Raw genomic sequence first — 26,157 nt, forward strand, 5'->3', positions numbered from 1 at the left:
AGGCCAGTGACTCCTGTTAATAGTGCATCAGACCAATATTACACGGGGTAATATTTCCCTGCCCAAGTACATACCAATGCCAGGATTTGACACTTGATACTACCGGGGAAACTGGGTGCTAAGAAGTGTGTGTGTGTGCATATTACTCTTGGCCACTAAAATAAATATTTCTTAAATAAAACCAGAAAGATAGGGTACCAAAATAGGAAAAGAGAAGTACATGGCTTTGAAGAAGCCTGAGCTCAAGTCTTCCCTTAGCCAAATGAGGTTCCTTTACGGCACCATCTTCCCAAAGCTGCAGTCATCAGTAAATGGAGTAGTTAGAGTGAAGGATGCGTTGTTTCCGAGTTTATGGCTAAAATAAATGCCATTACCCCATAGCTGAGCCAAGCACTAAAGCATGACACAAGAACATGCCCCATGGCTCAGGACCACTGGGACCAGCTCATCACAGTAATTCTGATTCAGGACTACTGAACCTATTCATCACAACCAGAGCCTGGGTAAGAGTCAGAGTAAAATGATGAAGGCAAAGAGAGGGAGGTTCAGCCACAAGCTGGGCCTACACAGAGCTGGAAGAACAAACAAAGCTCGAGGGGCCCAGCCGATGGGTAGGAGTGGGACTCCTGCTTAGGTACAAAGGGGAGGTGATAAAGGGTGCAGGAAGCATCTTCTGTAATTAGCCTGGAATGTCCTCAGACTAGAATGCCCGGCTCATTACACAGACCAATAAGGAAGGAGGCCTTCCAGGGGATGCCTGAGAATATAGGTGAATGCGCTTAGATTTTTATCTTGTAAGTGAATAGGAAGGGAGGCTGATACTTGCTGGCTGCCTGAAAACACAAGGAAGAAGGGATTTAAAACTATTCAGGGTCCGGAGAAAGGAAGATTTGGAAGGGTGGCTAGCTTGTCAGAGAAAGCTGGGCTGTAGCTAGGGCACAGGGCAGGAGATATGCAGAGAAATGGGGCAGTTGAGTGGTCTGTGGCTGGATGACTCCTGAATTTATTTGGTGAGGCCAGACACTGAGAGAGGCAGGCTGTGTATGATGGAAATGGAGATTGTCACCGTCCCCAACAAGGGGGAGCAGACATGGGCAATAAAGCCTAGAGGAGCACAGGCTTGGGAGTACACAGGACCAAAACAGGTCCCAAGAAGATCCTTCTTGCCCATAGGCACAACTCTTCAAATTGCCTTCACTCTGAAAGTCTTCATTTATCCCTTCTGGTTACACACGACATCCATCATATAAAAAAAGCTATATGCACGGCTGTTCCCATGGAAACTGAACTTTGCACAATTGTTAAAAATGCATTAATAAAAATCTCTTATAACCTAAGAGCATCTCCTCGTGGTGCAAACACAGCGCTTTTGGGAATGTACTCACAGATGTTCACTGAGGACCTGCTTGTAACACTAAATGCTGGAACCCTCTAGACACTCTGTCCCAAAGGGCTGGTAAAATAACAAGAGCACATTCACACAGTAGCACACTGGTGTGGCCACTTAAAGGATTAGTGAAGCAGTGCTGTGTTCCTGTGTTCTGGTATAGATAGCCGCTGGGACAGATTCCTCAGTGAGAAAGGAGAGGCAGAGAAAGTACGCAGAATGGCCACCTGCGTTTCAGAAACGTAAGACCTCTCTGGGCTGTGCACACGTGACTTCTAGGCAGTTCACAGAGAGGGACACAACTCTGCAGTCGTAAATAAGGAGACCTCCGAAGACTGATGAGTCTAACACTCGTGGTAAAGCACACTGCTCAGCACTGCCCACTCAGTACCTGCGTCTCTGCTTCCCTCTAGGCTGGTGGTTTGCAACCTCCCTAATGCTGTGACCTTTAATACAGTTCCTCATGCTGTGGTGGCCCCCAACCATCAAATTATTTTGTTGCTACTTCAAATCTGTAATTTTGCTGCTGTTTATTAACTGTAATGTAAATATCTGTGTTTCCAGATGGTCTTAGGCAACTCCTACACAAGGGTCCTTCGACCCCCAGAGGGTCAGGTCCTCCAGATTGAGAACTGCTACTGTTGGCAGGGAGAGCCAAGACCTAGCATGTAGTATGTCATAAGTAAGTATGAACAAACTGTGCAGTAATAAACTAATCTCTACTTAGTGTTCAATCTGTGTCCCCCTTAAATAAAAAGCAAAGAATTCGACTGTATTACAAATGTTTTTTCTTCCTTTTTCCCCAACAAAGGTGGTTTTCTCTAGAGTTTAAAATGAGGCACTAATGGCCAGGCACTCAGCCTAATTTTTGGATCTCAGCGCACAATTAAAAGGGACAACTTCTAAATGAAATCTTAATAGGGACACAGAATAATGGGTGCAAGCCATATTTAACCACTACTCACCAAAGATTTAACTTAGTCTCAAAAAAACTCATCTAGCAATGAAAACTAGATATCACTCCTTAATCATTCTGATTTTTAAAGTTATACCCAGGCTTAATTATTTCTCTCAAATCATGTCGTATCCTCATTTCTCAGGAAATACATACAAATTATGGAGTTAGATTGAATTACCTAGGAAAGCCCGCCTGCACTGGCAAAGAGAATCTAAATGCTAGAAGGGTCAGCAACAGGCACCTGGAGAGTTGCTGACTGGTTTCTGGCTTTAAAAAGCTCCCTCCCTCCAGCTGCAGAATAGAATTTGGGCGGACAAAAGACATCTCTACAGCGAGGAAGGGTGAATGCATGTTTAAAAGAACACAGAAAACTGAGAAGCCAGCTAAGCAGTTAAAATTGGTTTGGAAGAATGGCAAAATGTTATGATTTTGATTGGAATGCTCAACTGTTAGCTCTTCATAGGGGAGGGGCGCCTGCTCACTGTTAATTCTGTCTAGTAATTTCAACCACTCGGCAACTAATCTATCAGAATGACGGCGAGCTTCAGAAGCAGAAAGCTGCCACTGTGCAGGACGGGCAAAACAGAGCTGTAGACGTGGGCAAAACAGAGCTGTAGACACCTGTACGTGAACATCTGCCCGCAGGGATGGCTAAGTGGAAAAGTAGCTCCTGTGGAACACTAGGGAAGGAGACGCCTGTGCAGGATACATCTACCTCACCCACCGGAGAAACAAACATGCCCAGTATTTAAGTTTAACAAGCCATATAACTTTTTAAAAATAAAATCTTAACATGTTGGAATGTCTGAGTTTACAGTTTGAAGGAACGTTGTCTTCAAATCATAGTTTGGTCAATACCTAGCTATCTGATTTACTCATTTTTTTTTCTTGGTTTGGTTGTGGTTCTTCCAGATAGGCTCTTACTCTGGTGCAGGCTGGCCTTGAGCACCCATTTTCCTGCCTCAGTCCCCAGTGAGTACTGGGGGTAGAGGCACGTGTCGCCAGGCCCAGCTGAGTCTGTTTTCTGTCAAATAGGTCAAGGAGGACACTTGTTTGTAGCATCATTGGGAAGCTATTATGAGAATACTGGAGGGGAGTGCCTGAAAATGGGAGGGGGGCCTTGGATGGAGTTTTAGATCTGGTGGCCCATGTTTGCTATTGAGCACTGATCTTGCCAAAGTGTGGGCAGCCATTTTCATTCATGTTGTTCCTTTGACCTTGTCTATGTGTCTGTCTTACAGGTGACACTGTGGCTTTCTACTCTTCTTTTCTCCCTCTAAGTTAATTATTAGATGGTCTCCATTTCCGGGCACAGCTCAGCTCTACAGATACTCGATATATGTCACCAACTCGCAGATGCCTGTCTCTTCCTTCATATAGGAAGAATCAGTACTTAAAAATTAGTTTCTTTTAAAGGCTAGCTCAAACACTGTCTTGAAAAGGCTGTCTAGTCTGTTATGCTGAGGGATTGAGCTGATGGTTTCCAAGGTTTTGCAAAGGAAAGAAATCTGATATTCAGAAAGCTGACATTTTTATACACATACAGGCAGGTCGCAGGGTCCAAGGATGTCGGCTCTCCCTACCCTACCACATACATCTATTCACTCTCAAAAATCAAAGCTAAGACCATTCATAAATAAAAGGTCAAAGAGAATGTTCATTGCCAATTTCTTTTTTGTGTAAAAAGATAACACGTCTGAAGATAAATAGTGGAGATTATTGCATCTGCCCTTCAAAGACAGAAACTGTTATCTTATGGCACTTTTGAATCATTGCATCAGGACCAGGAGTTTCTGCCTTCCATGCGGTGCTTGCCAGGGCTACCCATCTCAGACAGAGCTCGGGAAGACCTAGGAAGAGACATGCCCACAGTGGGATTTTACCTGACTTTGCATCTTATGTGAACACATTTACATCCCTCCTTCTGTGAAACTCAAACCAGAAAGCCACACTCTGGTAGCTTTCTCTTGAAATTAAAACTTAGAAGGCCCAGCTTGGGGGGCAGTTGGAGAGCTGGCTCAGGGCCACAGCAGACTGAACTAATTGCTCAGGAGGGCCATGTTGTTCAGAGGGGCAGCTCTTCTCCTGGGCCCTTCTGACCACTAAGAGGTTCTGTGTACGGATGCCCTGGGAATTCCAGAAGCTTTCCAAGGAAGGCAACCCAAATTTGGATTCGCATCAATCATTCTTCTTCAGTTCCCAGGATTGAGTTTGGGGAATTCTAATTTAGTCAAGGCTGACGATTGTATCCAGCAACAGTCATGGCCAAGTGTGTGCGGAGTTCAGTCGGTGCCAGGCGCATGAGGGGCATCATCTGTCACGGACAGACATAGGGCTAGTGCCTGTGCTCTTACTGGAATTCAGAGACACTGGAGCCGAAGGAAGCCATCTTCAGGAGAGGCTACTACATGCCACACTTGACAGTCAGTTCTGTGTCTGAGACCTGAAACTTTGTGTGATATTTCTAACTGGAAAAAAGGCAAAAGAACTGAACATCCTGTGTCCATCATGGTGGTGAAAACAGATTTCTACAAAGAGTTTGTGAGGAACAGAGGGGCTTTAATTTGCATGGGAGGATGCCCTTGAAGAAACATGGAGTATAACCTGTACCCAGATTTAGAGATATATAAGGAAGCTGGAGTTAGATCTCCACCCCCAAGATCACATTCAGTTATCAAGACAGACATCCATAATTATTTATATAATCCCAACTGCCATTTGTTGTCACATGTCTTAGTGAAGCTAACTGGTTAGAGAGAACAAGGAGCTAGGTGCTGTGATGATCCCCACTGAGAAGACAGGGTAAAATAAAACAGAAGACTTAAGAAACTGGTTCAAAGTCACAGACTAGATAGACATCAAATGTAGCCTGGACCGGCATACAAGCTATTTCTATTACAGTGTCTCCAGTTCTAGTGAAAGTGAGCATTATTAAAAATAAAATCCTAAAAATGCAAGATGAGTTTTGAGAAATAAGCCAGATAATGACAGAGGACTTGGGAGAAACTATTCTGGAGGAATGCACTGGGCATGGCAAAGGAGAGGCATTAATGGATTGAGTATGTCTTCCAGGGTTCACATGGTAGAAATAATCCTCAGTTTTCTATGGTGATATTAATGGAAGGTGGGACTTGTAGGCAGTGGTTAGGATCAGGAAAACTGAGTTTATGATGTGAGTGGGCACTATATGTAAAAAGGAGCAATGTGGCATTAGTGACTTCCTACAAAAATGATGAAAGGCCTTGCCCTGTGTCCAGAGGGATACTCTCTGCTATTATGATATAACAGAAGGGTTCTCACCAGAGGCTGATGGCATGCTCTTCAATGCTTGAGCCTCCAGAACTGAGCCAAACAATCTGTCCTTTATAAACTGTCCAATCTAGCATTTTGCCATAGTAACAGGAAATGGACTAAGGCAGCAGGTCACCAGATGAATGTGACTGCAGTCTTGGGTGGAGGAAGGAGAAAGATCGGGGAGACAAGTTGTCAGCAGATTGTGAGGACCTGTGTGCCGCATAGGGAATGGGCTCCTCTCCTTTAAGACGTGCAACGAGATGCCAAAGGAGATAATTCTGCAAAGGGGATGCTAAAATTACAGATGCAGAAACTGAGACACCAGCAATGGGACACAGGGCTTGTCTTCAAGAGACATTTATAGTCATGGCCACCCTTCCCTTTCCAGGCAAGGCAGGTGCTGTCCTTAGGATGAAAGGACGGCACAAGTCTTCTACAGCAGCAAAGTCATGCCATCTTCGCTCGCCAGCTTGGACTACTAGCAAATGTCTTCCCATTTGAAAGGGTCTGTGTCTGCATCAGGACTGGGTAACAAGAAGCAAGTCACCTGCCAATGTCTTTCCTGTATGCAAGGTATAAGGACAGTATGGGTACCCGCTGTGTTCTGGAGAATGACTGCAAGGCTAGGCTTGCTTTTCTGACCCACCACCACTTGAACTGCTCACTCATGTCAGTAGGGTTCTACCTTGGCCCTCTCCATGTCTACAGTTCTCCACAGTTCATAGTCTGTGGTAGAAGAATGTCCATGTGTAAAACGAGCCAGTTCTGAGGACGGCAGCTGCAAAGGGCACCTGTAAGGAGGCTTACCTTTTTCGCCCCTTGCTCTTCCTCCACGCCATCTCCGATGACGACATACACCACTTTCCTTCCAAACCTTTGGATTATCCTCTCAAAACAGCTCTCCTTTCCTAGTGGGCAAGAGCAAATTACAGATGTGTAACAGCTGGGTAACCCAGTTTGATGATGCTGGGAAGCGTTAAACGTTTTGCTCATGTTTCTGATTCGACTCCATCCCACCCAGGCAAACGAGTCTTGCCACTTGAGTGATAGGAAGACAGCACAGGTTGGTAAGGGTTGGGAATTCATTGGCAGTATGTTATCTGTCTCTTGAAAACTTGGCCTAGGACACATGAGGCCAAGACAGCTATCAATGTGGCCTAACACAAAATCACACAAAACGTTGGACACCCCTGGCTGAAATATTCTTTTCTAAAGAACTTATGACATAAACATAACAGTGTGTGTGTATATATATATGCACATGTGCACATGCGCACAAGCGCGTACACTCATGCTGTGTTGTACTAATACATTCTCTCCCCAGAAGCTGAGACTTCAAAGGCATGTGATTTTAGTAGCTTATTTTACCTTGTTATTAAAAACTTGTTATATCAAGCTAAACAAGATCAGGGAGACTGATAAAAACAATAATCCAACTTGGGTTTGGTATAGCAAAGGGAATCTAACATTAGCATAGGCTTCTCCCTCCACTTGCAGGTTGAGAGAAAGACAAGCAAGGCCTAATGTCTTTGCTTAAAGATGACTCATGAATGTCCTCTTAAAATGAATGTCAGGAATCGTGAGCATGGGTACTACACAAGACTGTGGGCACCTCACCCGGCCATCTCCTGCTCAACCAAGCACTTTCCTAGAGGCAAGGCAGGATACAGGTAAGAGAACACCGTTATCTGTCTACTATCTTTCCCATGTCAGGACTTCCTCTGGGCTTGGTTGCGGCTCTTCTGTCAGCACATCTCCGAAGCTAATACTAGCATTGTTTCTTCTCAGAAGAGATCGGTGTTCCAGGTCTCAGCTGCCAATAAGGTCATTTTAATGGACAATGGGACAGTTTATAGTTCTCCAGCGTGAATGGCTGAGCAGGGCCTGCACCTCTTTCAAATGAGGATCAGATATACACATGAACAAATTGCTTGTTTGCTTAAACAAATGTCTGCTTTATATTTGTATTTTGCACCAAGATCTCTCGTTTGCATCTGACAGAATGTAATACAACCAGCCTTAGTCAAAGGGGCCTTTCAATGCTTTAGCTGTCCACTAAACTGTGATATTTTAAATTATTTTAAAAGAAACAGACAAATAGCTTTTTTTTTAAAAAAAAAACTCTGGATGGGAAAATACTTTGATATTTTGCAAAGCTATATTATTTTTGACTTGTATAGAAAAAAGATTCAATTAATCTTTATATAAATGTGAACAGTTTTTTTTCTTTGTTCTTTTTTAATTTCTTATAGTGTTAGGGAATCAGACCCAGGGTTTTTCTCATAGGTTAGGCTAATTTCCCTGAGCTAGTTCCCCCCGCCCCCAAATCCCTTAAAGATTATTTAACAGTGTAGTTTTGGTGGGAAAAAGAAACAAAAAAAGTCATTCCTGGTACCATCACCTACAGGTTTTGCTGCAAACTTTGGTTTATATAGAGTTTTCTTTCTTAACATGAAATATTAAAAAGATGAAGTTGGCGCCTTTCTCTGCAATGACCTCCACATTGATTTCATTTGATGACACAATAAATAATAATCCCAGGACTTTCAATCTCTACTTTGATTATTTTTACTTCAAGGATGTCTTAGCTTGTGAAGCATAAGTAGTTACTTCTTAGACTGCAGATAGGCAGATTTCAAAGGTGGTGGGTTTGTCTGCCTAGGCTCTCCACACACAGTGCTGTCGGGGTAAACTATTTTTACGGGTTAATCACCGCAACGCTGACCCTGCTGCTTAGACCAAAGGAACTTCGCATTAGCTTCCTTCAATACACACACAGGCCTTTAGCCTTTTCATCCAAAACCCTCTCCTGAGTTTGCTAAGCTCTGGAGCAATTGTGATGCCAGAGAAAGTCCCAGTCCCTAGGAACATTATAATCTGGTGAAAAATTTCCACTGTAAACAAATAAGGAGTTCTTTAGTGACCATCGAGTAAATGCTGCCAAGGAGACATACAGGGTTCTGAAGGCATGGGAAGATGGAGGTTAGACCCGAGGGAATCTACTGTTGCCCTTTGTCTTCAGACAGAGTTAGCAGCCAGAAACAGCACCTGGGAGCATGATATCCATCCTCTTGCTGTCTCACAGGAATAGGTGGGGCACAAATGTCTGCGGACGGCAGATCCCCAGCTTCAGCAGTTCACAAGTACTGCACAATGGCCACTCAGAGACAATCACAAGGCCCTTGCCATGGAACTTCTCCAGTCCCTTGATCTCATCAGCATACCTTCTCAAGAAACACTCTTTACCCAGCAAATGCCACTTTGTCCCTTAGCTTGGGCTCACACTGACCTCTGATCTCTCCTGGACTGGGAGCAACAGTTTCTTCAGCCCTGCAGGCAGAATAGGTCCTTGAGGGGAGGACTTCGGGTCAGTGCCACCTGAGGCTTGGCTCTTTGCCATTTACCCTAACAACTTAAGCCCGGGTGCTTATGTTTCCTCATTTGTAAAATGTAAAGATGAATATGCAAAACGCCTGGTATAGGTCTCTATGCCTGCTGGAGGCTCATTTGCATATTTCTTTGTCATAGATCATAGCTAGTTATTTGCTCTCCTTGAGAACAAGGCAGAACGTCTTACCCCTTTTCTTCTTAGTTTAATCCTAAATACATTTCCTATCAGACTTTTGCTCCCCTCCCAACTCTGTATTCTTGTGGGAACCTTCTGTTTTCTATCTACTCAGAATTAAAAAGAGAGGTCAATTTTTATAGATACTGAGCTAAAACTAACAAAAACCATTGCCAGTGAAATAGAGAAAATGATCCTTAACTGTTCATTTCCACTTTGTATGGGCTTGTATTACTTTTGTTTCAACATACAAAACGTTCGTGCTATCCAAAAGTTACCTAAAAGAATAAATACAATAGCTCAGAATTTATGTTAAATCATTTGTTCCTTCAATGCCAAGTCTTCACCTCCTCCAGTGAAGTAACATTTATCACTTAGTTACATGGCTTATATTTGACATTTCTCATTCTTTGCCCCTTCTTTGGATGCAGCAAGAATTCTGAAAATGTCTCCTCGCCGCCTTGGCATTCACACTGGCCTCAAAGGATGCGTTCAAAACATGAAGCGCTCACCTATCTTAGTCGCGCTGTAGATGTTTTCTATGGGAAACACAATTCCTAATCCATACAGCAGGACTTTTGCCAGCGCCGGGATGAGCTGGGTGGTTGTCACTAAGATGTTTACACAGTTCGTCCTATGAGAACAGAGATGGAAGGAAGACTGTTGACAAATAAGTCTCCAAGACAAGCAAGCCCGAGCAATGCCCACTTGCCAGCCCATGTCCACGGGTGCCTCACCGGGAGTGGATGAGCGAGAGAGCCTTCAGGGCCAGGGTCAGCCAGGAGTCTGTGAGTGCTTCAATCTCAGCCCTCAGCTGGAGCCACGCTTCCCTCTTAGCTGGGCCGAGCAGACCTGAGGGGTAGAAGGCTCGTGAGACCCACATGCTCACCCACGTGTCCGGGCAGATCCATAGGGAAGAAACATTTTACAGAGACCATCACTATCCTTAGCCAAACATTTTCAGATACCATTCAGTTGCAAACGTGTGCTTACTTTGCAGGGACCCTCTGTCCTGACATTCCCAGCACCCCTTCTTCTGATGGACCATCTCCTGCCACGGACTATGGGTAGAGCTGACACACTTTTTGGCTCTAGGGTACGTGAGTGTCCTTGGTCAGGTCAGGAACAGTTGAGGGAATGACTGGTGAATCAGAAGCCCTGCAAATACTAGGCATCATTTTGTCACCTCCTGGAAGTGAGTGGCTGCCCTTGGACTGGCTCCTAGCGGGAGGAAGGCACCATGTCCTTTGGGTCATAAACCTCGTGTTGGATTTGCTAAGTATTTTTCCTTAAACAACCAACCTCTCCACCCACGCAGATAATCCTAATCAGACAGAGTTAAAAGGCCCCAGCTAAACAGTATTACCTATTATTTCCTTTAGACTCAAGCCACTTGGACTACTGTGAGCCATACTACAAAAATTCAGGCTAACACATATAGTTCAGAGGGAGGAGTATAAGCTAGAGCCCATCTTGTGTTGTGGACAAGGCTTTCACGGAGAGGTCAAAGAGCTTCCCAAATGTCACCGCTGGTCAGAGTGTGGCACTAGGTAGCCAGGACAGCGGGCTCTAGTTTTATAATGGTCACCAAATTGTAGTAGATATTCATAAGTTAGATGAAACCATCCTTATTCTATTATACCCAACAGCATGAGCCCCCGAGGGAGCGGCACTTGGCGGCTTTTATCTAGACTGTCTGACACCAGCCCACTGAGGGATCTCTCAGCCACGCACCTCCCACGTTGTTTTTGTAGGTGTTGTAGATCTCTTTTACTCGTCTATAGCGGAAGGCCAGCTTTCGCATCCAGTCCACGCCGCCTCGGACACCAGTTGCTAGGCACAGATTAGCGCTGGTGGCTGCAGCAGGGAAGCCATCTGTCCCAAAGTTGTATGTGCTGCGTAGACGGAAGAAAAGCGCGGAATTAATCAAACAGAGAAGGCATCTTAATTAGCTGAGCAGTCAGACTCTTAACAGGAACGGTTAGTCTGTGTCCCAAGGTGCTCACCTCAGATCCTGGCCATTGTCATCCGATGACACATCATCTATATGAACTTGGTCACATTCCTAAAATGCAATTTAGATGGCGTGTGTTAAATTTGAAGAAGCACCTTTCTAAACACAAACAAGCATAACAGTTATTTTTTTAAAAAAAACACCTTAATTGGCATGCTTTTCCACTGTGCCCATCAGTAGGTGGCAGCCTTGTTAAATTGACATTTTTACCTATTTGGGGGCCCTTTTCTGTAAGAAACAAGCAATGTCATCAAGGACTACCGTTACTCAGCTTTAGAAAACACATTGTTGTGTTTAGAAAGGAAAGTGATTGAGAACAATTGGCATGTGTGTTCCAGAAACCTCAGGTACCTACACACACCATACTGCCCAAAGCTTGATTCGCAGAGTGCCTGGCCTAACTGAAACCAGACATTCTGGTAAATGCAACATGCTAGAAAAATTAAACCCGATGCTAACTGCCAATGAAATTATGACCTCTGATTGCTGCTGAGCCACACACCAACACAGCCTGGGGCGAGTGCGCTGAGGAGCCGAGACAAAAATCTGTTATTGGTTTACTATTTAGTTGAGAGTTTAGTTCTCTCTCTCTCTCTCTCTCTCTCTCTCTCTCTCTCTCTCTCTGTGTGTGTGTGTGTGTGTGTGTATACATTCGCACCCACATGCTCAGGATTTAAAAAGCGTGGAAGACTTCAAAACTACATAAAAATAATCAAGTCGGATGGTATGTTTTCCCAAACATTTGTCTTCTGTTTTCACTGTTTTGCTGGATTACATATTCACGGTACACACAGGTGCTGGATTTATTAGCTTTTACAGAATGATGCTATTGTGAGCAGAAGTGGCAATGCACTGCTTAGAACATCCAGCAGTGATGGGCCGGAGCTCAGCTGCACAGGTCCCCAGTTTCTGCACCTGTTCACATAGAAACAGCGAGTGAGCATCCTCCTCTTCTATACACAGCCCCCATGGTGACTCGAAAGAAGTGGCTCTCTGTCACCATGAGTGATTTAGAAATAGAGAAGGTGTCTAGTACAGAAACAAGTAATCCCGCACTTGGCTTGCTTTATACGTTGGTCACATCCCTGCCGTTTTACCCAGGCTCCATATAACCCACTGGACCTTTGGATACTGATTCCCATTGGAGTTTTAGTTTAAAAATGTTATTAGAAGAGGGTTCTCCATACAGTGGCTCTGGCAGGTTTCAGACCGAGTTTACTATGTAAAAACTCCCGCCTCTCTGCCAGTCAGCAAATTCAACTATACCACAAAAGCAACACGTGTAGAGAACCATAGTAATAGAAGGTAGATTCTACATGCTGCTGGCTCCTCTGGACAAATCCTCCCCTCCATGGGCTTGTGAGGAAGGCAGCTCGAGACAGGAGTGGAAAGAAATTCAAACCAGCTGTTTCTTTACAGAATGAAAAATGTGACCCACCCCCAACCTCTCCCCAAAGCGTCTTTTGCAGGCAGCCGGCTCCCAGCAAGAAGCAAGTTCCAAGAAGGAAAAGACTTTGACCTTGTAACCCTCCTCAGGCTCTCTTGAGGTCTTTGACCTCAGATAAGAAAAAAGGAAAAGTAGGGCTGAGAGCCCTTGTGTACTGACTGTGAATTTTACATTTGCAAAATGGGTCACTCCTCAGAAAACAGCAGGCCTGTTGCTTCACAGCAGCAACAATTGGGTCTCAGTCTAGAAGGCGGAATAATTGTTTGTTCAACAACATAATTCCAGCTTTAAAAGGTTTCTAACACAGGGAAAGCAGTTTCAGAACCTTACCAAGTAGTGCAATTTTTATGTTGTTGTTTATTTTTAATTTTATTTTTTGGCATGTGTTTCGTGGAGGAAGAAAAACTTGCAATGGACTTCTCTTTTCTTGTGGAAGTCAGAAACTAGCGCTGAGTTAAAGTTGTGTATTAAGGTGGGTGGGTGGGATTTAATTCAAGGAATCAAAACTGGCTGAGAGTTTTCTAGCTAAGCTGGAAGAGGTTGTTTAGAAAACAGGCTGTGAGGAAGCTTGTCTTTAACTGATTTAGTTTTAAATTTCCACCCACTGAGAAGTGAGCTAACACAGTTGAGGACCCATTGTTGCCCTGGTTTTTCCACAGGCAGTGTTTTCTTTCTCCTGTTAGCTGTTTTTAAAACTCATTGTTCCAGGCTGGACCCCCAAGTGGAGACTTGTTAAGTACCTTTTAGCTCTAATCAAAAGTCAACAGCTTCAAGCTTTTACCTGCAGAGTAGATTTTCTCCAAGGTGACCTGGTTAAAACAAAGGCTCCTGTAACAATGGCACTGTCAGTAGCTGGGGAGTTTTAAGGGAAAGAGATTTTAAAACTCAAGAGTGCTTTTAAATGGGACCAGATAGCACCTTTGAGAAAGAAAATGACTATTATTGTTTAGTAAACAAGAGAAAAGCGTATTAGTGCTTTAAGTACACAGAGTTCCTGAAAAGGATCCGTTTACTTCTGAGACTGCACTTGTGAGTAATGAGTAAAGTTACAATTGCTCTGCATTTACTATCAAATATTTGATGGCTGGGAGTAGGTATTATCATTTTTAAAGAGGTGGTGGGGGACCAGTCCCCAGGGGCAGCTGCGGGTCACCAGAGGACTCTGAGGGTCCCTTGGCGGGTGGCCTGAGGCCTCAGCAGGAGACAGACAGACACACTGTGCAGAGAGAGTTTGGGTATAGAGTTTATTTAGTGGCTTATGGAGGGGAAAAGGGGAGGAAATAGGTAGGAGTTGCCTCTCTAGAAGAAGGGCAGAAATAAAGAAAGAGAGGGGGGGGGGAGAGAGAGAGAGAGAGAGAGAGAGAGAGAGAGAGAGAGAGAGAGAGAGAGCGCGAGCTTGAGAAGAGGTGGGACAGCTGAAGGGGGAGGTTGGGAGTGGGAGGGACCCATTTCCTAAAGGGACAGGGTACCCAGGCCAGCAGATCACAACACTGGGGGTACATCTCAGGCATAGGGATCCCTACCATCCCACACACGTGTACATGCTCACGCTCACACACACACACGCACACACGCACACACGCACACACGCGCACACACACACACACACACACAGAGAGAGAGAGAGAGAGAGAGAGAGAGAGAGAGAGAGAGAGAGAGAGAGAGAGAGAGAGAGAAAATAAAATGAAGTTTCAAAGACTCCCAGAAACCTGGAGAACATGAAGAGGCTGCAAAACCCTTCACACGCCATGTGTTGGCTTGTCCTAAGGGGGTTTACTACCAAACTGGAACCCCCACCTTCATTTTTATTTCCTGAAACTCAATGTCCCTGAGGATGAACCTGCCTTCTCTCCATTTTCAGAAGCCACCCTGTCTTTTAGGGTCCTTGGGAGGAATATCTGAGATGCTCGTATCATTTGGGTTTGCTGACTTTCTAATTTCCAAATTTGCTCTAAAGAACTAGATAATGGGGGAGGAGGCCAGGGTTCCTTTTCAGAGCCCCCGGTCTCAAGCTGAACGAGCCCTGGCTCCATGAAATGACAAAAAGTTTAAAGCCACAAGGATTCTGTAGATGTGAGAGACAAAAAGAGAAGCTGAATCCATTTCCAGGTGCCAAAATCGGTCTTGAAAAACTCAGACTGGGTGCTCACTACAGAGAGCAGGGTGCACAGAATTCCACAGGGGAAATACGCTTTTATTGGCAAAGCATACCAAACAGGCTGACATGGGTCTTTGTAAATGAGCACTCAGAAGCATGCCATGGGCTGTGAGCAGCCGGAACCTCGGGTGAACGCAAGACCTAGGGCAGCACTCACTTCTTGGAGCCACTGCACGAATGTGCAGCATTCGGGCTGGGCAGTGTGCAGGGACTCCCACTGTCTGTTCTGAGACTCAGTGACTGCAAGAGGGAGGGACACAGAGCTGGTGATCGTGAGGACTCCAGACAGGGTCTGTACTTCTGCCCAGCTGAACACTTTAACAAGCTGGTGCTCACTCCTCCAGCCATTGCCTGTGAAGAGCAGCTGCCTTCTGCTACTGCTTCTGATGCTGAAAACATAACCGGGAATGAAAGGAAAATCCTCATCCTGCAAACTAGCCTCTTGGTAGGGGAGCCACGCAACAAGAGGACAGGCAAACAAGCCACCTAGTCAGCCTGGGAGGGATGAAAGCTAAAGACACAGATAGCCAGCCAAGGGGATATGCAATGCCAGATGAATTTAGGGAAGAGCCTTGTGGGCAGAGGGAACAGTAAGTTCAAAAGCCATGAGGCAGAAGAATGAACCCAGAGAAGCACTAGGCATGGAGGTCGTGGAGGTCACAGCAAACAGCCCTGCTAGGGAAGCAGCGGACAGTCCTGTTCTCAACGCACTTATGGTGCAGCAGGAAAAGGTCTGATCTAACGTCACAAAGACAGACTGATTGATTCTACCTGTGGTAAATGCAACGACAGCTCTGGAGTCCAAATGAATCCCCTGCTGCCCAGGCTGCAGAGGTCCGAGGAACTGATGTTGGCAAGGAATGGCACAGGCCACCATTTGCCTTTGTCAGTCTTGCGACTGCAGCGATCTAATATGCAGATAAACGGTGGTGTTCTAGGAAGGATGTCTTGAACTTTGGTAACAGGACAAGACAACTTTCAGGGTCTTAGACTGCTTGCCAGACACGTTCCTTCTAACAACACTGGGGTAGGCAGAGAAGAGGGCAGTTTTTGGGGCAAGCCTTTATTTTCTTTCTCAAAAATTACAGATGGCATTCAGTGACATACAAGGCTCTAGGGACTAAGCCAGCAGCACAGATAGGCAAGAGAGAAGACTGGTAAATCAACCCCGTTTCTTTGGATCCCCAAATCTACACAGCATTGGTGTAGAGTCAGAAAAAGATCATATGCGAGGGGGGAAAATGTAATTTATGTTAAGGACTTTTATGTCAGAAATCTGGCATAAGGAAAAAAAACCCAACCTGATAGTAGGATATAGAATTATAACATTTAAAAGCACTTTAGAATTCATTTTTATTGTGTGTATGATGAATGTGTACGGATGCAGGCATGTGCGTGCCACAGCACATGCGCAGAGGTCAGAGGGCAACTCGTGGAGTCAGTTCTCTCCTTCCATCGCATGGGCCCCAGGGACACAGGCTGGGCAGCAACTGTCTTTACCTGCTGACATAGTTTTGCCAGCCCATAACTAACATTTTAATTGACCAGTCACATATGGATCCAAATAGCACAAAAACCCCGAGGAAGAATAGGGGCCGGTACAAAGCTATGATTGCTAAAAAAAAATTTCCGAGTAATCACTACATTTAAACACCACTGAAGCATAGCCACTTCCTATCCTGGGGTCGGCCCCTCCCTTTCCAGAAGTGCTGAAGCGCCATCCCTTGACCACGCCTCCGCCTCCATAGCTCATTACCAAAGGCTCTACCTTGACATGTTTGTACCTCGTAGATACCACCATCCCAATAGTGCCAACAACTTCAGAAGATCCAATTCATCTGCAGGCTGATCGCCCCAATGGGGGAAAAAAAACCCAACAAAACTAAAAATCTAAAACGTCCCAAAATCTTAAACTTTCTCAACCAAGATGCCACACATGGGAAATTCTACACTTCTCAGTCAATGGGTCCACAGTCACAACCCAGACAAAATACTGTGTAACACTGTCATTGGGCTAAATTTAACAGGTGCACATGAAATATTAGTAAATTTTCTGTTTAAACTTGGGTCACATTCCCAAGTTATCTCACTATGTATACATAAATATTCCGTAATTTGAAAAACAATTTTAAAATTCCCAAACGCTTTAGGGTCCAATCATTTTGGATAAGGGTTGCTTGGCTTCCATTTGTTGTGCAATTCCTGTAAAGGCAGGAAGGTTGTTAGCTTGAGTTTGTGGGAGAAACTTCAAGAGCCCTTAGTGTTTTAATCTAATTTATAGATGAGAAATGAAGACTCTGAGAAGGTCTGAGTACTAGGACTTCAAATGGCTCCATCTTTCCAGGCTCCCCAAGTTTAGGGGACAGAGACATTGGCCCACCACTGTCAGTTGGGACCAGGGTTCTTTGTGGTTTGTCGCTTGGAGCTTAGGCTGGGATGTGTTTCCTCTACTGCCTGAAACAAATAGGCCAAAGGCGTGTGCCTGTGTTTGTTTCTTCCAGTCTAGAGCTTGGACGTGCAGCCTCGATCATCCAGTGCTAGCTCCAACCCGTTATTTCAATATCAGGTCCTTAAATGACTGACATGCGATGCGAGAGGGCTGTAGTCCTGAGGGAGACTCATTCACACATAGTTACTAGGTCTTTACCAGGAGACAAAGCTCATCCAGAGCATGGGTGTATGCAGTGAGGGTGTGCTTTTGGTATGTCGCATTGACACCAGCACACTGTGTGTGAAACAATATGAAGTAAGGAGCACGGGCTAAGCTACCATCTCAATAGCAGCTCTCTAGGTGTTGGGATGGCCCCATGAGCTCTTAACGAATCGGACAGGCTTTTGTCATGTCTTTCAGATAAACACTAACAGTCAGAAACCCGAATCTCTCCTCCCACCACTCTCCTTCACTGTGATTCGCTGGGGACGCAGAGAAATGAAATAAGCAAGCCACAGGCATTGCTGGCCCTCGGCTTGCAGCCCTCCAACGCTTGCAGAACCAGGCTGTAAAATGCTCACACGAATGGCTGGGGATGCAGCCAACACACCAGGCAGCAGAACACAGCTCGGGTACGGGTAGCTGGCAGAGAGCCATGTGGGTTAGAAACTCATGGTCATCGGCAGACGGGCTTTTGCTTTTAGGACTTTGCTGCACTGTTTTTCTGCCTTTTTGGTCTCTTCTGTCTTATTCTTGGCATGGCATCTCCAGCTGACCTTTTTCTGATCCGTCATCATCTCTGGGTGTCTAGGGGTGGGCCACAGCCTTGTTCTTTTGGATCCAGCCCCAGGAATAACTCAGATTTTGTACAGGGCCCCTTATGCAAAATATTAACTTATGGCAGAATTTTCTGCAAATATTTACTCTGCTTTGATACTGTAGTGGTTGTTCTTTCCCCCCAAGCCTTCTGCTTATACCATAATTATGTAAAAATACACCGCACGATTCAAGCTAGTTTAGGAAAATTAATAAAGGGAATTAAGACTGTTACAATGGGCCTCATTCTCAGTGCCAAGCAGATGGACGTCACGGGCAGCATACTGATGCTCTCTCTACCTCTGAACATGAACCTGGAAACACAAACTTGGAGTAAATCTGAAGCCCTTGAATAAACAGAGGCTTAAAGATGCTGAGGCAGTTACTAAAGGAAACAACATAAGATTGCTAGAAGCACATCTTCAGAGACGTCGGGTCACCCTGCCCACATTCTTAGGACCCTAGTTGCATTTGTCACCGTTCCAAATTTACCATGAGAAAACAGACGATTCTCCTGCCGTCTAATTGTTTCAATACCTTCCTATCCAGAGTGAGAATGGAAGATGTCATGGGATGGCTAGCTATTGTTACTGCCTTTTTTAAAGAAAATATTCATTTTACTTTTATGTTTGGGAGTCTTGCCTGCATGTATGTATGGGCACCATGAGTGTGTCTGGTGTCCGTAAAGGTCAGAAGAGGGCATCAGATCCCTGAACTAAAATTACAGGTGGCGGTGAGCTGCCATGTGGATGCTCGAATTAAACTAGCAGCCTCTACAAGGGCAGCAAACATTCATAGCTGCTGAGTCATCTCTGTAACCCCACATGTCACTATGTCTTGACACCAGCAATACCTACTGAGACCAGCTGGGTATGGCCAAGGCTGAGGAAACAACCCGGGGCTCCTGTGTCCTCTTGTCTCTTCCATCAGACAATTACACTCATAGATAGGAACTCCCTATAGCACAATACGGACACTTGCTCAGGACCTTTGACATCTCTAAGTTGCTAAAAAGCAGTCCTCATATTTCTTAGAGTGAAATTCCGTATGCTACATAGTACAGTACATTAGAGACAAGCTCACACCAATAGTTATTACGCTGATTTTCACAAATAATCAGTAGTACTTAACCTTAAAAACAACCAATCAACCCACCCCAGAAAAGAAGACCTCTGTGAATGTGCTCACGCCGTCTACATAGAAACTCTGCCTCATACAATAGCCTTTCAGGGTGACCAGTGCTGGCAGTGTGAGGGTGACAGGTTTTCAGCAAGGGATTGTTCCATGGGTAACTTTGGGCAATAGCTTCTGATTCCGTGGATATTTTGATAGCTTCGTTGGAAGATCAAGGTAGAATGTGTACCCCAGATATCAACTCTCCCCAGAACATCTATAATTCAGAAAGTCTAAGGAAAGAAAAAGGTGGTCCCGAAACAAGCCTACAGTTGGAAAAGGTGAAGAACCCTGCTTCTTATTAGCACCTGACTAGATTTGGTTTGTAAGTCTAGTCCCCTGGTTGAACGCCTACACTCTAGAATTTAATTTACAGGAACCAACTTCTAACTTGCCCACTCTTGTCTGTGAAAAGGAGTGTGCCCAGTTGAGTCATGTATTTATTGTTACTAATTCTGTCCCAGAGGCTTTACAGACATGTGCCCAAGGCCTTAGCACATCCAACAAGACACAAAGGACATTAAGGGCTATCTGTTCTTCCCTGACTTGGTGGACAGAACCAGCTCAATGCCTGGTGACATGGAAGACAGCCAAAGTCCCTTCACATTGGCACTGGCTGGTAGGACCTATCTGTCATCTCTCTGGGCACACCAGTGATAGTCATAGCTTCTTGAAGTCCCTCTGCAAAGTTTCCTTGGACGTGACCTACAGCTAAGGGAGTAGTGATGAAGAACAGGGCACTTTTGAAACTCACCTCCATGTTTTGAGAATTTAGGAACATGCAAGTTACAGAATTAACACAAACCCAGAAAAGAGATCTTTAAATTCCTACGCTAAATGATCCACCCAGTATTCCACAGGCCTCAATGCATATTTTAAATCAACATTTTAATATCAGTTATCAGTTTTGATAGGGATATGATGACACAATTGTACAAGTCAGTGAGAAAACAAGTGACTTCAAATCTCAGATACTGAAACCAGCCACTGCAATGGCCATCACTGCACTTGTAGAAAGAAACCCATTTCATTTGCGTGGTTTCTCACTTTGAAAACAGCCTTGGACTATACTTGTGCCCACTGTATCCTTTGGGGCTTACCTAAGTGTGAGGGGAATACTGCTCCAGCTCTGTTCACACTAGGAGGAAGACCTAGATTCTTGTATTAGAAACCAGAGGTTTGATTCCTAGCAGTTTTAACAAAGGTAAGCTGTTTGCTAGTTTGTTCTGAATCTGTTTATACCAACAGCCATAGACTACATAGAGATTAAGGTTTTTACTGAAAGTGCCTACAGATGGCATGTTAAGGCAAAAGATAGGTTGAAGCATTTCATCTGTATGCTGGGCATGGGATGTACCTGGGACAGATATTTATGATCATTAAAATATCCCCAAACTGCCAGCACAGCTAAGCTTAATAATAACTAGAAAATGGAAAAACATCTCAAATTTTTAATATTTTTGTATTAATCCCTTAAAAATATGCTAATTAAAATAGGATGTCAATTTAATAATATTTCAGCATGTGGCTTTCCAAGTCACAGAGGGATCACATGACGACCGTGACTTTTTAGAGGCATAGTCTTACTAAACACATGTGAGTCTTTCTTGGTTTGGACTTCCTTCCCACCATGAATACTTCCTTCGCCACATGATTATATTAAATCTATCTGTCTTTATCCACACTCCTCACCTTAGGGTGAAAAGTCCTGCTCAATATAAACCAGAGAGAACTGAAAATAAACATTAAGGACAAAGTGGGCTTATTTAAACTGTTTTCATGCTATGTCTCTAATGTTAACGGATTAATCTAATTGACAGTTATGATACAGCTACATTTGATCTAATGATATCAATGCTTAATTTTTTTTCCTTCAAAGCTCAATGAATGTTTACTGTTTGGCACAAGACACATCTTTTATTCATTTGAGGGGACTTCGCACATGCTAAGTTTGCGTTCTGCTTCTGGGCTACGCACCCTTGCAAGTTTACTCTGTTTTGTTCAACAGCACACGGTATTTCAGGGTGTTCTGCCTACAGCATTGATGTTGCGGGTAACGGCTGATAACCTTCTACAGCTTGTTTATTATTCAATTAACATAAGAGGCTGTAGCATTTTACAACACAGGGCGGTGAGTTAGCGTTTGAGTCAATTTCAAATTATAGTATGTAATTTTATCATTCATTATAGCATGCACTTTACATTGTATTATGTAATTTAAAGCGTGATGATGAAAGACCAAGATAAAGTAAAGAATAATTATTATCCACAACATTACGACAAGGGGACTCAGTGCACATTTAATGCAAACACCCCTGCTGAATGCCAGCCCACAGGCGCTCTTCAGGCCAGCCTTTGATTTACTGCAGAATCGATTTGTCGATTTGCAATGGGCTTGCCCATCACTTTTGCACACATAATTTGTCACTGGCAGCAGACAGTGTTCTTTGTAACTCCCATTTCCTTCTTTCAGATCTATTTTTCCTGCTGAGAGTACGCGCTGGAGAAGAATTTTTCACAGTGACACGAACTCAAGGCTTGCTGTGAATAATCACCTTCTCATAAGAACCATTCTTTCCACCGCAGCCGGGCTGGCAGAGGCTGGAAAAACACCCCGGCCAGGGGACCTTTCATCCCTTTCTGTAGTCACTTTCTTTTTACCCCTGTTGCCACCTGAGGAAAATGAGCCCCATATGAATTTATATGAAGTGTTTAACAGGACACTTTAATTGACACAGAACGTTTTTGCTTTGTTTATGTACATAAAACAATAAGCTGAAAACTATGAAAGGTGGCATTTAAGAAAGTATTCTTTTTCCCTATAGCAGATCTACTGCCGCATGCAGGTTATAGCTTTTCATTATTTATGGCTGTAGATTCTCCTTGAACTGAACACCTCAAGTCAATACAATTGCTAAACAAATAATCTTATGTAATTTTTTTTCTTTTTGGGCAAGGTTAAATTTTGCAGTCTGAAAGTTGAAAAGAGGGTGGTTTATCAACTTCAGCTAGGTTATTCAGCCAGAGAATCTTACAGAGGTAAGAAGTACTCAATTGCATCTAAAGGACTGCGTTGCTCAAAATAGACAGGCTCTCGGGGTACCTACAAGTATTCCTAAACCAGCGTTCTCTGCCATGGAATGATTACTGACTCCAGAAAGACAAACACACAGAACCGGACATCGGCCCTTGAAGGGGGAGGAAGGTTCCCTGGGAGTTGCAGGAAGGGTCCCGTCATCACCTCCCGTCAGCGGGCCCTGAGGGGAGGGAGGCCCTCTGAGGGCTTTCTCATAAAATATCTGCTCTTCCAAGTGCCAGGGGCCTTGGAGACCCACTACCCCACGCCAGTGTTGCTGGGCCTTGTGTTAGAAGATATGGTCTTTAGATGACGGTAACGATTCCACTACTTTAGGGCTTCACCAGAGCTGCCCCACCAGTACGAGGAGCCCCACGGGCTTCAAATCATTGACAGCCTGAAAGGAAAACTGAGGAAATTCTCGTTCATACTCATTCCCCACCATCTACAAAGACCCTTCTCCAGAATTAGAGCCACAGATATGCTTGGGTGTTTATGTTATTAGGGAAAATACTGTATTATGTTGACATAATAAAAAGCATGACTTTTTTCATGCATAGTCTTTATTGATTTTATTGAACTATATATTTTTTCTCCTCCCCTCCCTTTCTTTCCCCTCCCATCCAACCCTCTCCCATGGTCCCCATGCTCCCAATTTATTTAGGAGATCTTGTCTTTTTCTACTTCTCATGCAGATTAGATCTATATATGTTTCTCTTAGGGTCCTGTTTGTTGTCTAGGTTCTCTGGGATTGTGAATTGTAGGCTGTTTTTTCTTTGCTTTATGACTAAAAGCCACTTATGAGTGAGTACTATGTAAACCATGCCAGTAGTACTGGAGTTTACATGGGACACATTCTGAATTCTCTTATTTATTTTCTGCATGCTATTAGTACATCCCATCCAGAATCACACACAAACAAGTAACATGTTACTCTTGGTGGTCCAGCTGTATAAACATAGAGAATGGCTAAAGAGAACTGGTACAGTGCTTACTGCTATGACTTTCTGTCAGGGAATGTGCTAGAATACTTGCATAATCCCTTTTTGGACCCAGTCTGTGCTGCAACTTCACGTTGTTTGCGGAACAGTGATGTAAGAGGGTCTTCTATCTACCTGTTGCTTTCATTGGTTAACTGATAAAGAAAACTGCTTGGCTTGATAGGTCAGAACATAGGTAGGCAGGGAAGACAAAACAGGATTGTGGGAGAAAGAAAGCAGAGTCAGGCAGACCCCATGAAGCTCTGGCCTAAGATAGACGTAGGTTAGAATCTTTCCCGGTAAGCTACCACCTTGTGATGTTACACAGATTATTAGAAATGGGTTAATTAATATGTGAGAGTTAGCCAAGAAGAGGCTAGATATAATGGGCCAGGCAGTTTTTAAATGAATACAATTTGTGTGTTGTTATTTCGGGTGTAAAGCTAGCCATGCGGGAGCCAGGCAGGACGAAAAGCAGGCCTGCTCCCCTATTACTACAGAACACCATCTTGGGGGTGGAGGAAGCAATGCACTATATTTCTGCTTTTGTTTCACTCCATTGGTGCAGCAGAAACATTTAATTAAAAATGCTCAGTGTATTCCAACACAGCCAGACCTTTGTGGCCCTTCTACCAAAGCTTCCCAGTACAATCTCGTCCCTCCTGTGCAGTCAGGAATGACGCACCCTTGCCTGCCACATCCAGTCCCCTTCTTCGCCGATGACAGGCTCATCCACATCTTGTTAAGATGCTTTCTTTCTCAGTTTTCTTTCCTTCAGGCTACTCCTCAGCTAGGCTTTGATTGGCTTCTTTCTGAGAGTCCAACGTCACCTGGGTAATACACCCTTTGCACAACAGTCATTGTCAAGCACCTGCTATGGGCGAGACCCTGTCCTGTGTTCTTTCTCGTCTTCCTAAAACTCTGCATTTAACAGACAATAATGAGTCATCTCTAGATAACTTTGGAGTGCTCTACCATGTAATACCTGTAAAATAACACCCCATTTTTCCTGCATTTTCCCTATGTGATTACTTAACATTGGGCCAAGCACATGGCTAAGATTGAAAATAGCCTTCCAGGTGGTCTGACTGGCAAGGTGGTGGTGGTAGGAAAGCAGACCCAGCCAAAGATAACTGGTAATGTTACTGTATGGCACCGTCAGGATATAAAAGCCTGTGAAATAAAATTACTGTCTGGTTGTAAAATGTTCTAAACCCTCGCAGACAATTCATGGGAAATGTAGAAAAGAAGCCTACTCCTCCTCCTATGTCAGCAAGACCACTGGCAAGCATCTCTCATGATGCTGCCCCCCCCACCCATTCACTCATTGACCCCTGATTGCTTGTGGTTGTTAGAAAGCTTACATTTTCAGGGGACATGGGCAATCAAGCAGGTAAATCCCGATGAAGATGGATTTTCCCCTTCCTTCAATAATATGTGACAATACCTATAATATCAACTAATCATCTGTTACTCTCTCTCTCTCCCTCCTTCCCTCCCTTCCTTCCTCCCTCCCTCCCCCCCCCCTCTCTCTCTGTGTGTGTGTGTGTGTGTGTGTGTGTGGTTGCCCAGCACAGGAGACTGAACCCGAGGCCTCATGTGGACTAGGCAAATGATCTATCACTGACTTATCATGATGATTTCTATCACTGGTTTTTTGAGACATGTTTCTTTAGTAGTCCAGACTGGCCTAGAACTCTTAAGTCCCTTGTCTCTCCATCCTGAGTGCTGGGGTCATAGGGTGTCCACCAAGCCCAGTCTGTATCTTTTGAATGGCTGTGTAACATCCCATTTCGTGCATGTTCTGTGTTTCTTTTAGCTAAGCAATGGCTGGTGGCATAGCAAACAAGCTGATTCTTCTTAATTCGGAGTATTAAAAATAGCGCTTGGGCCAGGTGATGGCTCATGCCTTTAATCCTAGCACCTGGGAGGCAGAGGCAGGCAGATCTCTGTGGGTTCAAGACCAGCCTGGTCTACAAGAGCTAGTTCCAGGACAGGCTCCAAAACCACAGAGAAACCCTGTCTCGAAAAAAAAAATAGCGCTTGGATACTTGGCTTAAAGGCTGAAGTTGATGATGACGGCCATGCACATGCCTAGATATGTGACATTCATCCATCTCCTATCTTTCATAGATATTTCTAGTGGCTAACAACAGTCCAGCTGTCTGATTCTGCTCACTGGACACCTCTGGCTCACAACACTGATTTCTTAAGCCGGCTCCTTTCAGTGTTGCTTCTTCCCGCTAACCTGAGTGGTATGTAGTTTCCTGTTCCTCTCATCTTTTCTAAACATACACAGAGGCCGTATGTGTACCCTTTAGCTCCAATCCCCACCACATTACAAACCCCTCGAGAGTGGAGTATCTTCGTCTGTTTTCTCCTTACCCCTAATGGCAGTGCCACGGAATTAATTTCTTTTGGGGGGGTTATTTTTTAATTTATTTGTTTATTAAAGATTTCTGTCTCTTCCCCACCACCGCCTCCCATTTACCTCCCCCTCCCCCGATCAAGTTCCCCTCCCTCGTCAGCCCAAAGAGCATCAGGGTTCCCTGCCCTGTGAGAAGTCCAAGTTCTTATTTCAACCTCGATAAAACTTTAAAATCATCCCTGATGTTTTGAAAAGTCCATCTTCACAATTTCCAGAAGGCCATGGCTACTTTACGAGGGGGCTTCTGCTTACAACTTTGTGACTGGGAATATGATTGAAGTATGAGCTATCCATCTTAATTCCCTATGATCGAAATAATTTCTCTTACATTATAATGGTTTCTGTTTCATGAAGCCTTGGCATGCTCTTCATACATGCTAATTCATTGTCTTCAATGATTGCGTTCCAAACTACTTTTACTTTTTTGTTT

General features: G+C 44.3%; 1 protein-coding gene across 13 annotated transcripts in view; it reads right to left on the reverse strand.

Moving 5' to 3' along the window:
- Eya1 (EYA transcriptional coactivator and phosphatase 1) overlaps nt 1-26,157 on the reverse strand; it is a 143,777-nt gene that overhangs the window by 5,098 nt on the left and 112,522 nt on the right. For all 13 annotated transcript variants that reach the window (XM_075971402.1, XM_075971403.1, XM_075971406.1 and 10 more), the window contains 5 exons: nt 11,211-11,269; nt 10,939-11,099; nt 9,942-10,056; nt 9,717-9,838; nt 6,447-6,547 (listed from right to left, as the gene is read on the reverse strand). In XM_075971402.1, the coding sequence (XP_075827517.1) occupies nt 6,447-6,547; nt 9,717-9,838; nt 9,942-10,056; nt 10,939-11,099; nt 11,211-11,269 (558 nt within the window). The remainder of the gene's footprint in view (nt 1-6,446; nt 6,548-9,716; nt 9,839-9,941; nt 10,057-10,938; nt 11,100-11,210; nt 11,270-26,157) is intronic.

Source organism: Microtus pennsylvanicus, chromosome 5, assembly GCF_037038515.1.
Source record: "Microtus pennsylvanicus isolate mMicPen1 chromosome 5, mMicPen1.hap1, whole genome shotgun sequence".
Taxonomy (NCBI): domain Eukaryota; kingdom Metazoa; phylum Chordata; class Mammalia; order Rodentia; family Cricetidae; genus Microtus; species Microtus pennsylvanicus.